The sequence below is a fragment of the Sturnus vulgaris genome, chromosome Z (genome assembly GCF_052056855.1).
Source record: "Sturnus vulgaris isolate bStuVul1 chromosome Z, bStuVul1.hap1, whole genome shotgun sequence".
Lineage (NCBI taxonomy): Eukaryota > Metazoa > Chordata > Aves > Passeriformes > Sturnidae > Sturnus > Sturnus vulgaris.
The window spans coordinates 63209737-63222734 of record NC_142283.1 but is presented as its reverse complement, the minus strand read 5'-3'; the positions used below and the strand labels follow the sequence as shown (position 1 = coordinate 63222734).

General features: G+C 36.8%; 1 protein-coding gene across 1 annotated transcript in view; it reads right to left on the bottom strand.

The window, feature by feature from the left end:
* The window catches only part of PDE4D (phosphodiesterase 4D), a 354587-nt gene extending 341790 nt beyond the window's left edge, over positions 1 to 12797 (bottom strand). Inside the window, exon 1 of the mRNA XM_088157223.1 lies at positions 12427 to 12797. Within this exon, the coding sequence (XP_088013349.1) occupies positions 12427 to 12797 (371 nt within the window). The remainder of the gene's footprint in view (positions 1 to 12426) is intronic.
* Between the last annotated feature and the right edge of the window lie 201 nt (positions 12798 to 12998).

Sequence of the window (12998 nt, the reverse complement as noted above, 5' to 3'; positions counted from 1 at the left end):
ATTTAATAATATATAAATGACAAAAAGAGACATTAAGTATGTTGAGGATGAGATAATCACAAGTGAAATTAAAGCTGAAAAATCCAGCTGGAAAATTAAGTATTTTGAAAGTAACTTATTTTTAATCTCTGTTAACATCCTTAATGTTAATATGTTCCATGTCATAAACTAAAATAGCTATGTAAGTCCTAGAACAATGTAATTTCCTAGAAGCAAGGAAACAGGTATATGTTTAATACACAATTGGTTAATCATCATTATTACCTAGTATAAAAGCTAGGAAAGCCGAATTCAACATTTCCAAAATACTCAATATCAGTCAGTTTTGTATGTTTTAATTTCTGCTCAAGACATGCAATTTTACACATATATAATGCTAAGAACTTTGAAAACAGAACGTTAACAGTACCACAGTCTGTCTTTAGGCATATCTTTTCATGTTGAGGCATACATATTCACAAACATATTCGCTATTTTTACAGAGTTTTCACATATGGGGTAAGAGTTGATCAGCTGGACATATATCCTTTCTAACAGGCAAGAAACTACAAAAGTGGGGATCAGATACTGAAGAACTTAGGTCTGTTGTACTGAACTCTTTGCACTTATGAAACCAGCAGAAAACATAGGATATCTTGGCATCTTTATTAATTTTTCTACTGAAAATGGGATGCTCTACTCTAGAAGTCATCATTCACTTTAATTTTATTTTGGCAAACAAGCTATTCCAGGGCATTTTAAATAATCGCTTGCTAAGGTTTTAATACACTCCACTCTTCAAAACATGAAGCTCATATTGAGATATTCATTATGAATCTTCATTGATTATTTTAATTTAAGGTTGTGGGATTGCAGGATTTTTTTCCATCTATTTTTTTTCTGAGCAGCAAATTAGGGTAAAACTGGAGAATCAAAAATCTAGACATAAATTTAAATAATTTAATAAATTAAATTAAAATTCACACGTCAGCACATTTGAGCTAGAGTAAGAATGGGGCTAAATGGATACTAGAATTGTTACTTGATACCCTGCATTTAAAACATGTCCAGTCTATCATATCACATTCCTAATGGCTGTAAAGCCTGCTGTTACAGAGCAGCATCTTGAAAAAGCTTACATTTCTTACCTGAATAAAACTATACAGATAAAAGGTGTTAGAACCATTTGAATTGTATATTGCATAACTCTCTTTTGAGCCCCCGTTGTTTGGGGGGGTTTTTTTGTGAGAAGGGCAAACAAGTGATAAAGTTGGCTTTGCAATGTTAAGGCTCATATTAATCCAAGTCTTTTAGTTCTAACAGGAGCAGTTTTTTCCTTAGAAATAAACATGTAAAGACAGCAATGCTCTGGGACCTCTTGGTGTTATCACCTCCCTGTTGAAAAGTCTAAAGGAAAAAAGTTTACTGAAATTCGGACTTCAAATAGTTTATTACACATGGCTCTTGGAAGGAGAAGTAGACATGGAAGTAGAAGTGTTTCTTTTTCACTATCTGGCACATGGCAACAATACATTACCTAAAACTTAATGCAAAGTATATAAAGTAAGAATTTAGGTGATTATGTTCTGTAATTTGAAATAAATTGACATCTACTTAAGTGTAATTTTTCAGCTAATATCCAATATATGCACCAGTAAAAATTTTTTAATATCATATATTTGGAGGACGAAAACTACATGTATGTTTCAATCTGCTCATTCCTCTAATTTTCTGTACCAGGTTAATTTCCTAGTTCTTTCAGTTTTGTTACCACTATCCCAAACTAAGTTTTTTTTTTTTCTCTGACCTGTGCTTCAAATTACACATCAAGTTTCCTTACTCTTACTAAGAGCAGCTATAAATTTAACAAAAGATGGGTTCTTTACATAGAATCAACTACTTTAATTTGCATTCTGGGCACCAAGGTTTTCTAAAGCAATAAAAAAATATTTGCCATATCTGATCATTTTCATCTTTCTTGATCCAGTCATTAATTTTTCAACCACATTTCTTCTCATTAAAAGTTAAATAGGTCTAAAATGATGTAATGTACATTCTGGACAAGTGTATAGACTTTTACAGTTGAAATTTTGCTGATATAATTTTGCTTCTAAGTGTGATCCATGTAAGGATTAGTCAGTTTTTTCCATCCATTGGATTATGCTATATTGCTGCATTATCTAATAGACATAAGAATTTCACAATGAATAATTTAATTATTTGTTTTATATTTCACCCCAAGCAAAGAGGCACTTCAAGTTACTTCCTTGGTTTGTTTCCTTCAAGTATGCATTTCTCAATAAAAAAACCCAACCAAAAACTATGTTTTATTTTTATACTACCATGCATTTATATACACTAACACTTCTACTACTATAGCATCAATGTTTGCCTGTTATTTCAACGGGACTATCAAGTCAAGACTACTAAATGTTGCATCAAAAGTTTTAGCAATCTAATAGGGCATCCTACAAACACTATATAGCATGTTACTTGATGTAGATAAAGCTGTTTTGATTATAGTAGTTTTTCATGCTTCATGAGCTCCAAGGACTTGGGGATATCTACTTGGGGATTTGCAAGAACACACAACTGGTGGAAACTGTGGAACTTCAGCTTTAGGTAGCAGTTTTATTGAAGAGCATTTCAGATTACTGTGCATTAAAAGACATTTATGATAGACTGCATTCACGCCGTTGGGAAAAAAATCAGTCATCAAAATAGGATAAACATACAGAGGCATATCTTGCAGGACACTTTATACATGCTTCTTTATGCATATCCAGCACAGCGCTGAAGGCTTGGAACAGTTTTGGACACGTTATATAATGAAAGGTATGGATTAAAAATTGAAAGAGTGTAGAAGAAAGGAACTAGACCATGAAAATACGGGAATAAGAAAGAGAGAGAAAGAGGAGAGTAAGAAAGAAAGAAATGAAAGAAAGAAAGGAAAGAAAGCAAGAAAGAAAGCAAGAAAGCAAGAAGGAAAGAAAGCAAGAAAGCAAGAAAGCCAGAAAGCAAGAAAGCAAGCAAGAAAGAAAATATCTGCAACAGGTATAAATTATTCTGCTATGAGCTCTCTTCCAGCTGTGAAATCTCTCTCATTTTTAGGATTCTAAGCCAATAAATGGATATTTTTGCCATCCAGTTTTAAAACTTCTGTGTAAAAGGTCTGCTATGCCTTTAACAGAAAGTTACTTTGAAATATTGTATTAACTTTCCAAAAGAAAAATACAATGCTAATAGAAAATCCTCCTTAATTCAAGGAAATCTGATAGTCTTCAGGAGATCAACATAGGAAGCTATCTTATTTGTACTTTCCTAATGATATGTAGAGTTTCTGGTAGTATAAGGTGGGAGGAAAACTGCATTGCTCAGAACAATCTCCTGCCATACACGTAAACTGCTCTGTTGCCTATGCTAGGAAAATTTATATTTTCCAGCTGAACGGCCTTCCTGTTACTGATAATAACTGTTAGTTACAGTCATTAAGCATGACTGTAAATTTATTTACTTCTTAAGGAATGACAACAAATTACTGCAGAGATATATTGACAGAAGCTAGTGAGAACACTGGCCAAAAAATGGTGAAACTTGCCAGACAGTTTTAGTGAAGATTTAGTGGTAGGCTCTGTTTCCTCAAAACAATTTCTATTTCTCTCTTCCAATATCTTTGTTTCGTAGTGTCCTCAGAGTGTTCCTAGTGGTAAATGCTATCAGTTTCTTTAGCATTTTTATAAGTCACACTAAAGGAAAACAGAAATTCAGGTAATAACCTGAGTAATTTGTATTTTATGCTATTCAGTATTCCTTGCTTACCGATGAAAATAAAAATAGATCTTCAGTGAAATTTTTGTAAAGTTAAATAGCCCGGAGGCATTTTTCTGCTCATATATAGGAAACCCTATAAACAATGTAGATATATCAAAATACCTATCTTAACTGTAAACTGTTTTTATTCTCAGCCAAGCACAGATTATGCCTAAAAATTCCTAGAACATTGCTGCACAGAGAAATGGATTTGCTGATAATCTAAGTTTTGTAAGTAGAAAGAGGGAAATTAAATGAACATCAGTTCCTGGAGCACAAATGTACATCCAGCTGCCCTTTATATCATTATCCTGCCATTGGATAGGGCATTACGAATGTTTTATTTGATGTTCTCTCAAGTGTTTGAGAGAGACAGAGAGAGAGAGGGAGAGAAAGAGCACCCACAAGTGCATCCAGAAAAAAGCACCTCAAACCTGTGGTGGTTTTTATTTGATATTATATCAGTGAGTAAAACTGTTCAACAGAATGTTTATCTTCCTTCCATACACTCTGTCACTAGTAGCATGTCTTTTCACTTCTATAAAAAGTCCCTTCACTCTTTCTTGTGAACCTAACTTTGCCTTGAAATACTTGATATTTTATTTCCTAAGTGGAGAGAAAAAATAATTTAAAAACAAAAAATGGAAGTTTATGAGTTTAACCTAAAATTATGAGTGTAGAGGTAATAATTGAAAACAAAGATAAACAACTAATTATCTTTCCAAAACAGTAAAGGTTATTTGAATGGCAGCTGCTCTGACTCTTATTACTTTTTATGGTGACCTGATGTAAACAAGCACAAATGTGACCACATGCCAAAATACAGGTCTGAAAAACCATAGTTATAACTCAGTAATGATAATCCAATGGTTTCTCAGTTCCAGATCAGACATAAGATTTTCATCCCTCTGTTACAACATGTCCTAGAAGAGTGGAAAATTTACCTTTGCCTCATGAGCTCTGTATTTAATATAAACTTATTATTAATTTAACCCCTTTAAATTTACACTGTTGGACTTAATTCTCTTTGACTGAATGGGTTTTGGTTGTCTTTGCATGTGTGCGTTCAAACACACATCCAAATGACTCTTGGATGTTTGGAGGCTTTTATTACCCCTCCTCATATATGACCAAGCACTCATTTTACACTACTACTTCTTTGTGTGAATGGTGCTCTATGACTTTGGTTCAGGAGGAATAACTAAATCAAGCTAAGCTCTTATTACATATATTTTGAATTTTCTAGTGACTTTCAAGTCCTCAAAGATGGTAGATTTCTGCACTTTTTTTGCCCTATAGACTTCTCTTGAGGGAGATGAGCTTATGAGAAGTTTTCTATACTGTACTTTTTTCCCAGGAAAGCCAACTTTTGAAACATCATTTGGAAGAGGTTATAACGGCAACAGCAAAAAGAAAGAAAGTAATTGGAGGTTTCAAGATCCACTTTGCAGTCTCCAATTTTCATGGCATTGTGTCATGTAATAACTGAAACCTTAGAATACGGGAAGTAACAAAGTCAAGCTCAGGAGTCAGAGGCACAGGTTCAAGTATTGGACCTGGGATTTTTGAATAAAGTTTGGTTTGCATTATTTTAATTTCTGGAATTACAAGAGTGGATGGATAGCCCAGACAAAATCATTCCCATCATGCTTTCTTTTTCTGTCTGGAGCTGTATATGGCCTTAGATCATCCTGGCCAAGCCAGGAGGGGCAAGGGTGGAAATATTAACAACATCTCAGAGAGATATTAAAGTCCTCAACAATTTGACTGGAAATCACGATGGTATTTTCCTGTCTTTATTCCTCCTGGGTATTCTTGCAGCAGAAATCTCTCTCTGAAATCAGAGAGAAAAGATGCTAAAGATCCCAGACAAGGAGAGTCAGGGGATAGTCTATGCAAACTAATCTACCAAAGGAATCAGTCATTCCTAGAATTACATATGTAATATATGGCACTTGAAAACAACACTACGAGCACTAGACTTCCCAGTAAAGCTGTGAAATTCCTATTACACATTTGTGAGACTGCACCAAGGGAACTATGCTACCTCCCTGATCAGAGAATGGATATAAGGAAGATGGAGTGAGTCTCTTGGAAGTGCACAATGATATGATGTGAAGCAAAGGACCCAAGTCAGAACATAGCAAATTCTGACTAGATATTGGTAGTGTTCTGCCATGTAGTGGTCCAATCCTGCAGCAGTTTGTCCAGAGAGACTGTAGAACCTCTTTTCCTGGGAATGTTCAATAACTGAACTGAACTAAACACCGCACTGGGAAATCTGTTCTCAATAGATCTTCTTTGAGCAATGCTTGTACCAAGTGACTTACAGAGGTCCTTTCCATGATTCCATGATTATGTAGTGTTATATATCCATATTTTCTCTTTGGCCCTTTCATATTTTTTTGCATGTACTTAACTCAGCAGGTGGATTTGTGTAATTCATCATCAGTATGTGGTTATTCTTTACTGGTCTAAAAGATACTTTACAACTTTGGCACAAATACTGTAATGTAACAGTGTAACACAGACTTATTTAAAATAACTGTTAGGCAGCCAGGCACATATGCACAATGGCAGCCAAATTACTAAGCTAAAGGGTTAGTCTGATATTTCCACAGCAGGACATACTAAGTCATTGGGAACACACGGGAGACAGGACAGATACCTGTGAAAAGAATTTGGGGAATAAACAACAATAGCTACTAATAACTGACAGTTATTGCTCCCTTTCTGTAACCCTTGCTATATATAACTTCAGGCCTTTAAGCATCAAGGAAGAGATGCAGGTAACAGGATCAAAATAAATATTAACAGAATGTAAAATCGTATCTATACATTTTTATTCCTCTTAGCAAATGTTATTGTCACCTTGCCACATTTAAATATGCAAACTAACCATGCATTACTAAATCTAATTTCTGATTACTGAATCTAGTTTTTTTGGATTACCAGAAGAGCTTTGGATTTCATTCTGAAATGGCAGATCCACTCTATTTCCAAAAAACACCGCTTGTTCTAAGAAATAACCTGTATTCTTATTCACAAAGAAAAGCTCAAAGCTCATCTTTTCTAGATGTGACAAATACTTCATACTGACTATAGCAAAGGAACATTGACATTCTTCACATTGGCAAGGACCAACCTACTTTCAAATCACCCTATCAACTGATATAGAGTGGTGTTTATCCAACACCCTTTTTCATGAAACCTTTGCCTTCCAGTAGCAAAAAAATTCATTCTTGGAATTTGTCCATTGAGGCAAACTACTTAACAGTCAAATGGTATTGCCTTGTTCCCCTGTATGTGCCCAACTTCCTCTCACATTCATAATTTTAACATGAATCTCATATATTTTCCTGCTAGCTCCAAAGTCTTCTCGAAAGGAAGACTACAATGTAGTTAAAATCATTTAACTCTGTTCAAGATTACTTTTAAACCTACTAAGGTTCTTTTAATGTTTTACACAAAATTTCCATCTAAATTACTCTTCAGCTACACACCTGGTGTCTCCACAAGTTTAGAGCATCAGCTGAGCACCACTGACCTGACACCATGAGTTTGTGTGTTCAATGGACATCTTCACTAATACTCAAATAATACTGTAGATTAAAACCTATTTAAAATATAGAGATACATTAAACAGTTATGTTAATTTTAAGGTAGAACTTCATATGACTTCATCTTTAGAAAAAGTGTTTACATCCTGATTATTCACTGTTTGATTATGAAGAGATTGTCCTGTTAAATTATCAGGTGTATACTCATTAAATTAAGAAATCTGAACCATTCATTCTCAGCAACATTAATATTAAAATATATTTGAATATGTGAATTTTAAAAGCTCATATTTTTACAAGTTCCAACAGCGTGAAAATTAATGCTACTCATATAGTTCAGATCACACAACTCTAACAATCAGAAAATGCAAGCCTTTCACAAAACAAAAATAACACCCTCAATAATCACTTATTTAAAATATTGACAGTAGAAGTTTCTTATTTCATTTATCTCTATGGACAATTACAAAGAACAGTAATTCAACAATGTTTACTGAGCTGTAAAATTTATTTGTGTCTTTGAGGAAGTGCTACCATATGCCAATTATCTTAACATCTTGGATGCTAGTACTATGTAGTAGTAAACAAAGCAATAATACACTGCCAGGCAAGTAAACAACAAAATTCTAAATTAGAAACTGCTACTGAATTCTGAGAATGTTAAGTTGGAAAACACTCTTCTTCATTTTCCTTTGTTTGTGTGGAAGTAGCTAAGACATAATAGATCAGGAGAAGCTTTCCAAACCAAGTAGGAGGAAGGAATGGGGCTTAGGATGGAAAGAGGTATGCATTTTATTGGAGAACCGAACAGATTCGCAAAGACTCCATTATTTTTCCAGAGGCTCTATACACAACTATAAAGTCAAAGAGTTTATCTATCTAAATTATTAGAGTAGTATACAATATCCCGGACTTCAGAAAGTCAAGAAACTAATGCATAAATCTCCTTTCTTCTCCTAATAGAGAATAAAGCCTCTGGGCAGCTGAAATACTATACAGCTTTCAATTTTTAGTGTTATTTTGGTTTATTAACTATTACTGAGTGGTAAAAGGACAAGATTGACACTTCAAGAAAAATAGCCATACTTTAGAGCAATCTTCATATGTAAGCAATGCAGTAATGAATGCTACTTGGTCAGACCAGATCCCATACATGAAATGGAAACAGGGCAAATAGATTTTTTTGACAGCAACTAATTTTAATGGTCACTTATGAAAATAGTTTTTTAAACAGACAGCAACAGGGAACACAAGGATTACTGGCTTGTTAAATCTAAAGTTGCCTCACCATTGTGCAGATGTTTACATTTAAACACTGATGAGAAATTGTTTTTGTGAAAAAGCCTAGACCAAAATAGCACTTGAGATAAAATTTAAAGAAGATCTATTGTAAAATAATAATTGTCTGGGAAACCTGACAAAAAGAAACTAAGAGACCAAGATTTATTTTAAGGATACAACATCCTGGGAAATTCCACGACTAGTGGAATTGGGCCTGATGGTGTTTGTTCTCTAATTTTTCCAGTCTGAAATTCTGGTAGTGAGAAATTGAACATATAAAGATAATATGGTAAGATTATTTAATTGATATATAACTAAAAGCCTTTAAAAATTCTAAGTTTTTTTTTTAAATAACCAACTTGTGTATATAGACCATGTAATAGTGCTACTTATGTGTGAAGAGGTACCTGATATTTTTTAAGATAATCAGAACAGCTTTATTCGTTATACAGAATATCTTGTATTATTGACTGGAAAATTATTTGAGTTGAAGTATTCATTTCCCAATTCCACTACTACTATTCATTATTACATAGTACCTTTTATTCTGTGATCTAAAAATTCACTTTAGCATGAACCTGTAATTATCCCGTTTCTTTATTTCTTTTACATATGAGAAAACATTGTCAGAGAGAGATTAAATGACTTGCACAAGACCACACAACAAACAACTGGCAAAAACCCCCAGATCACTGATATTGTCAGTCATCTTCTTGACTATCCTGGTTTTTTGTACAGCTTTTCTGTATATGAATTCAAAGCACTTACCTTCACATTGAAAAATGCAGGAATAATCTTGACTTTTAAGCAAAATACATTAGTCGATGATCCTGATATATTCTGCTGTGTAATGAAATGCTACTGTATTCCTTGAAGGAACTACGGTACTGTTCTAAGTAAGTTGAGTGCAAAGTTAGCAATGGTCATGAAGAGACAGAGAAAGCATTAGAAAGATTATAAGCAGTACTTAATAGCACAAACTACAAGCACATAGGCTTTTTAACTAACTCAGTTCAGAATCTTTACTAGTTGATTTTGCCTTTTAAATGTTAATTCTCTACAGTTTGAATAACAAAGATGTACTAGTCAGTTCTGACTCAAATTTTAACATAGGCAATTTCTCCTCATTTTTTGGAAAAATGTAACTGTTAGATGTTTTTAAGTTCGCTACTAAACTTGAAAGAGAAAATACTTCGAAGATGTATAATTGGATTATTAAGTGTCATTGATAATTTTCATCGAGATTTTCAGAATTGTGATATGTTTAGAGTAAAATAAAATAAATTCTGGAAAAACAATTATATAGATTTTATTTTTTCACATTGAGACATCAGTGTACAATATTACCCCTATCTACTGATACTTTTCCATACTTTTATATATGACTTTACCGAGTTCTAGATAGTTTTATACATTATATTCAGACTAATTTGAGGTCTTCTCAAATACAAGCCTGTCACTTTACACCATAATAAATCCATAGGAATCCATTCAGAACTGCTCTTTTAAAGACAGTTTAAACAAGGAGAAATATTAAAAAGTCAAAATATGAAAAGTGGAATACTTCTAAAAGGACAGGTGTCTTTCATAAAAATGTGCGGGTTTCTGTAAGTCACTGCTTTTACAAGAATGGTAAGAAAATATTTTACTGTGCTTTTTATGCAAAAAAGGGGGGGAAAAAAAGCAATTGAATGAAACTTTGAAATTAGTGTCCTGGAAAGAACATTCTTTTTCTGATACTTCTTGAATATAAAGCAATTTGTTACAGTTTGTTTTGTGTTTCCATAACATAGTTGTTTGCTTCATTCAAGATGTTTTACTGTGAGACTTCATTCTAAGAAAGTAATTTTATTATATTCAACTACTTCGCTTTGCTTTACTACTTCCAAAAGGGAAGCATATCTGAAGCATATCTTTATTCTAATCCCATAAAATTAAAATTAAATCCATTGACCTCAGTTAAGCAGTCTGTCTTGTCAAAACAATGTTTTTGTGCTAATAAATAGAATGAAGGTTTAAAAAATATATACTTTTCATATTGAATTTTTAATTCCTATTTAACTAGGTGTCATACGAATTGTAATTTAAAATGGCCCTGAAATCCTAATAAAAGACATAGTATGTGTACTCTCCCTTTCCACCTTGACTTAGTAGCCCCTCAATAACTAATTACCTAAGGAATAATGCTGAATATATTCAAGCCAATCATTATGATTTATAAAAATTAAACTTTTTTGCAATTAGAAAACAGAAATTCAGCACTTAGTACCTGAAAGTCAAAAATACTCCACTCCTAAAAGATTTTTATATAAAAGAAACAAGAATGTATTGAAAAAAACTTTGAATTGAACATTTGTTAATTTTTGAAGCTCATTGTTTTTTTCTCAAATCTTACATGCTGAAAAATTTAACATAATTAACTTCAGACAAGCATGAGTTCAGAGAAGTGATACAAATGTGTAGCAACAGAACTGTGTGAAAACCAAAGATATTAAAAGACATATTTAAAGATAACTTATTTGAAAATACAGTTCTAAGTTACAATTGCTGAATTTATTTTTTTTTTCTTAATTATATATGAAGTGGAAATGAAGTTACTGTTAGGTAGAAATAGAGCTAACACTGCCAGAGAATATTCAAGCATGTCTTTTTCAGATTTATGGCCAAGGCTCCATAATAAAGAATGCGGTGTGCACCACAGAAACACACAAAGCAATCTTCGTTCAGAAAGGATTCTATTATTTATTCATCAAGCATACCACGCTATAAAAATCTGATTATCCAGGAAATCAAAAATCTATATAGTACCTCAGTATCAAGTATTGTCCCTCTGCCCACCATTCTCTCCATAAATCCTTTATTCACAATGTCTGCTTAAAATTCAAGTGCAAGCGTGTTTTTCTCATGAAAGGAAGTGGTTCCAGCTACTAAAAATGAAGTCTGAATAATAAATGGATTCTTCAGATACAATATCTTTCTGATTTTGACAGAGAATTTGATTTTAAAACATACGCCTATTACAGCCATCAAGGGTAAAATAGGCATTGGTAAGCTACACACTGAAAAATAAACCCACAGCTCATTTAAAGGGGAACAATAGACTAGTAGATGACGGAGTCCTCCCTCTGGCTAAGAAACCATTAGCCTATTTTCTCAACTAAGCCCATTCAAACTAACTGGACCCTAACCCTGGATTTGCCAGGCTGTCTCCCACCCCCCTTCAGAGCTCTCATTATTTCAACTTTGTGAGAACATCACACGAATTGCGTCCTTCCCGCTCGGCAGCAGCGCTGAAGGCTCCCGGGAGCGCGGGCAGCCGGAGCGAGGAGGGGCAGCCGGGGAGGCAGCGGAGCGGCGCCGGGCGCAGGGGAAGCGCGGCCCCGCTCCCCGCCCCGCTCCCGGCTCCGAGCTGGCACAGACGCCGTCCCGCTCCCACCCACGTGTTTCGCGGCCGCTTTTCCACCCACAGACAGGCGTGGACGGGACGAGGCGGCGCCGCCTGTGCCCCGGTCACGCCCGCTTCAGGCGAGCCCTGACCGGGGGATTCCTTGCAGCGTCCCAGCCCGGGGTCCCCGGCACGGCAGCGCAGCCCGAGCCCACCTCCCTTTAAGGAGCTTCCGCAACCGCGGCGTGCCCCTTCCTTATCCTTGCCGCAGGAGGAAGGGCGGCGGGCCGGACGGGGGTCCCGCGGTGCCCACCCCTCAGCTGAATCCCGTCCCCGCGGCCCCCCTCACGGCGCCCCTCCGCCGCACCCCCCACACGCGCGGCCGCGGCGTTTGGCCAAGCCCTCTCCTACCGTCTGAGTCCCTGGAAGGAGGAGGGCCAGGACATCCGCGATTTTTTCAAGCCGGGCCGGTGGCCAGTCTCCACGGCGTAGGAGGCGCGGTCCATGGCTTGGCAGTAGAGGTACCGCTCCGTGTCGGAGTAGCCGCGGTGCCTGACGCGAGCCCCGGCCAGGCAGCGGCCCCGCGAAACTGGAGACGGCGGCGGCTGCCCGGGGTGCTGCTGGTGCTGGAGGAACTGGTGCTGCCGCAGCTGCGGTGGGTAGTGCTGGTCTTGCCGCCACAGATGCTTGGGGGCTTTGAGACCCCCGCTACCGTCGCTGCCGCCGTCGCTGCCGCTGCCGCCGGGCATCGCGGACAAGCCGCTGCCGCTCTCTGCCTCCATGCTGCCGGCGGTCGGGCCGCGCCGGGCGGGCGGGCAGGGGCGGCGGCTGCCGCCTTCCTGCGGGCAGCGGCGAGGAAACTGTGCTGAAAAGTTGGACAGCTCCTGCCGCGCCACCCCTCGCCCGAGTGTGGGAGCGGCTGGGGCAGCCGCGCCGCCGGGTCTTGACTGCTCCGCGGGAGGGGAGGCGGGGAGAGGGGGAGG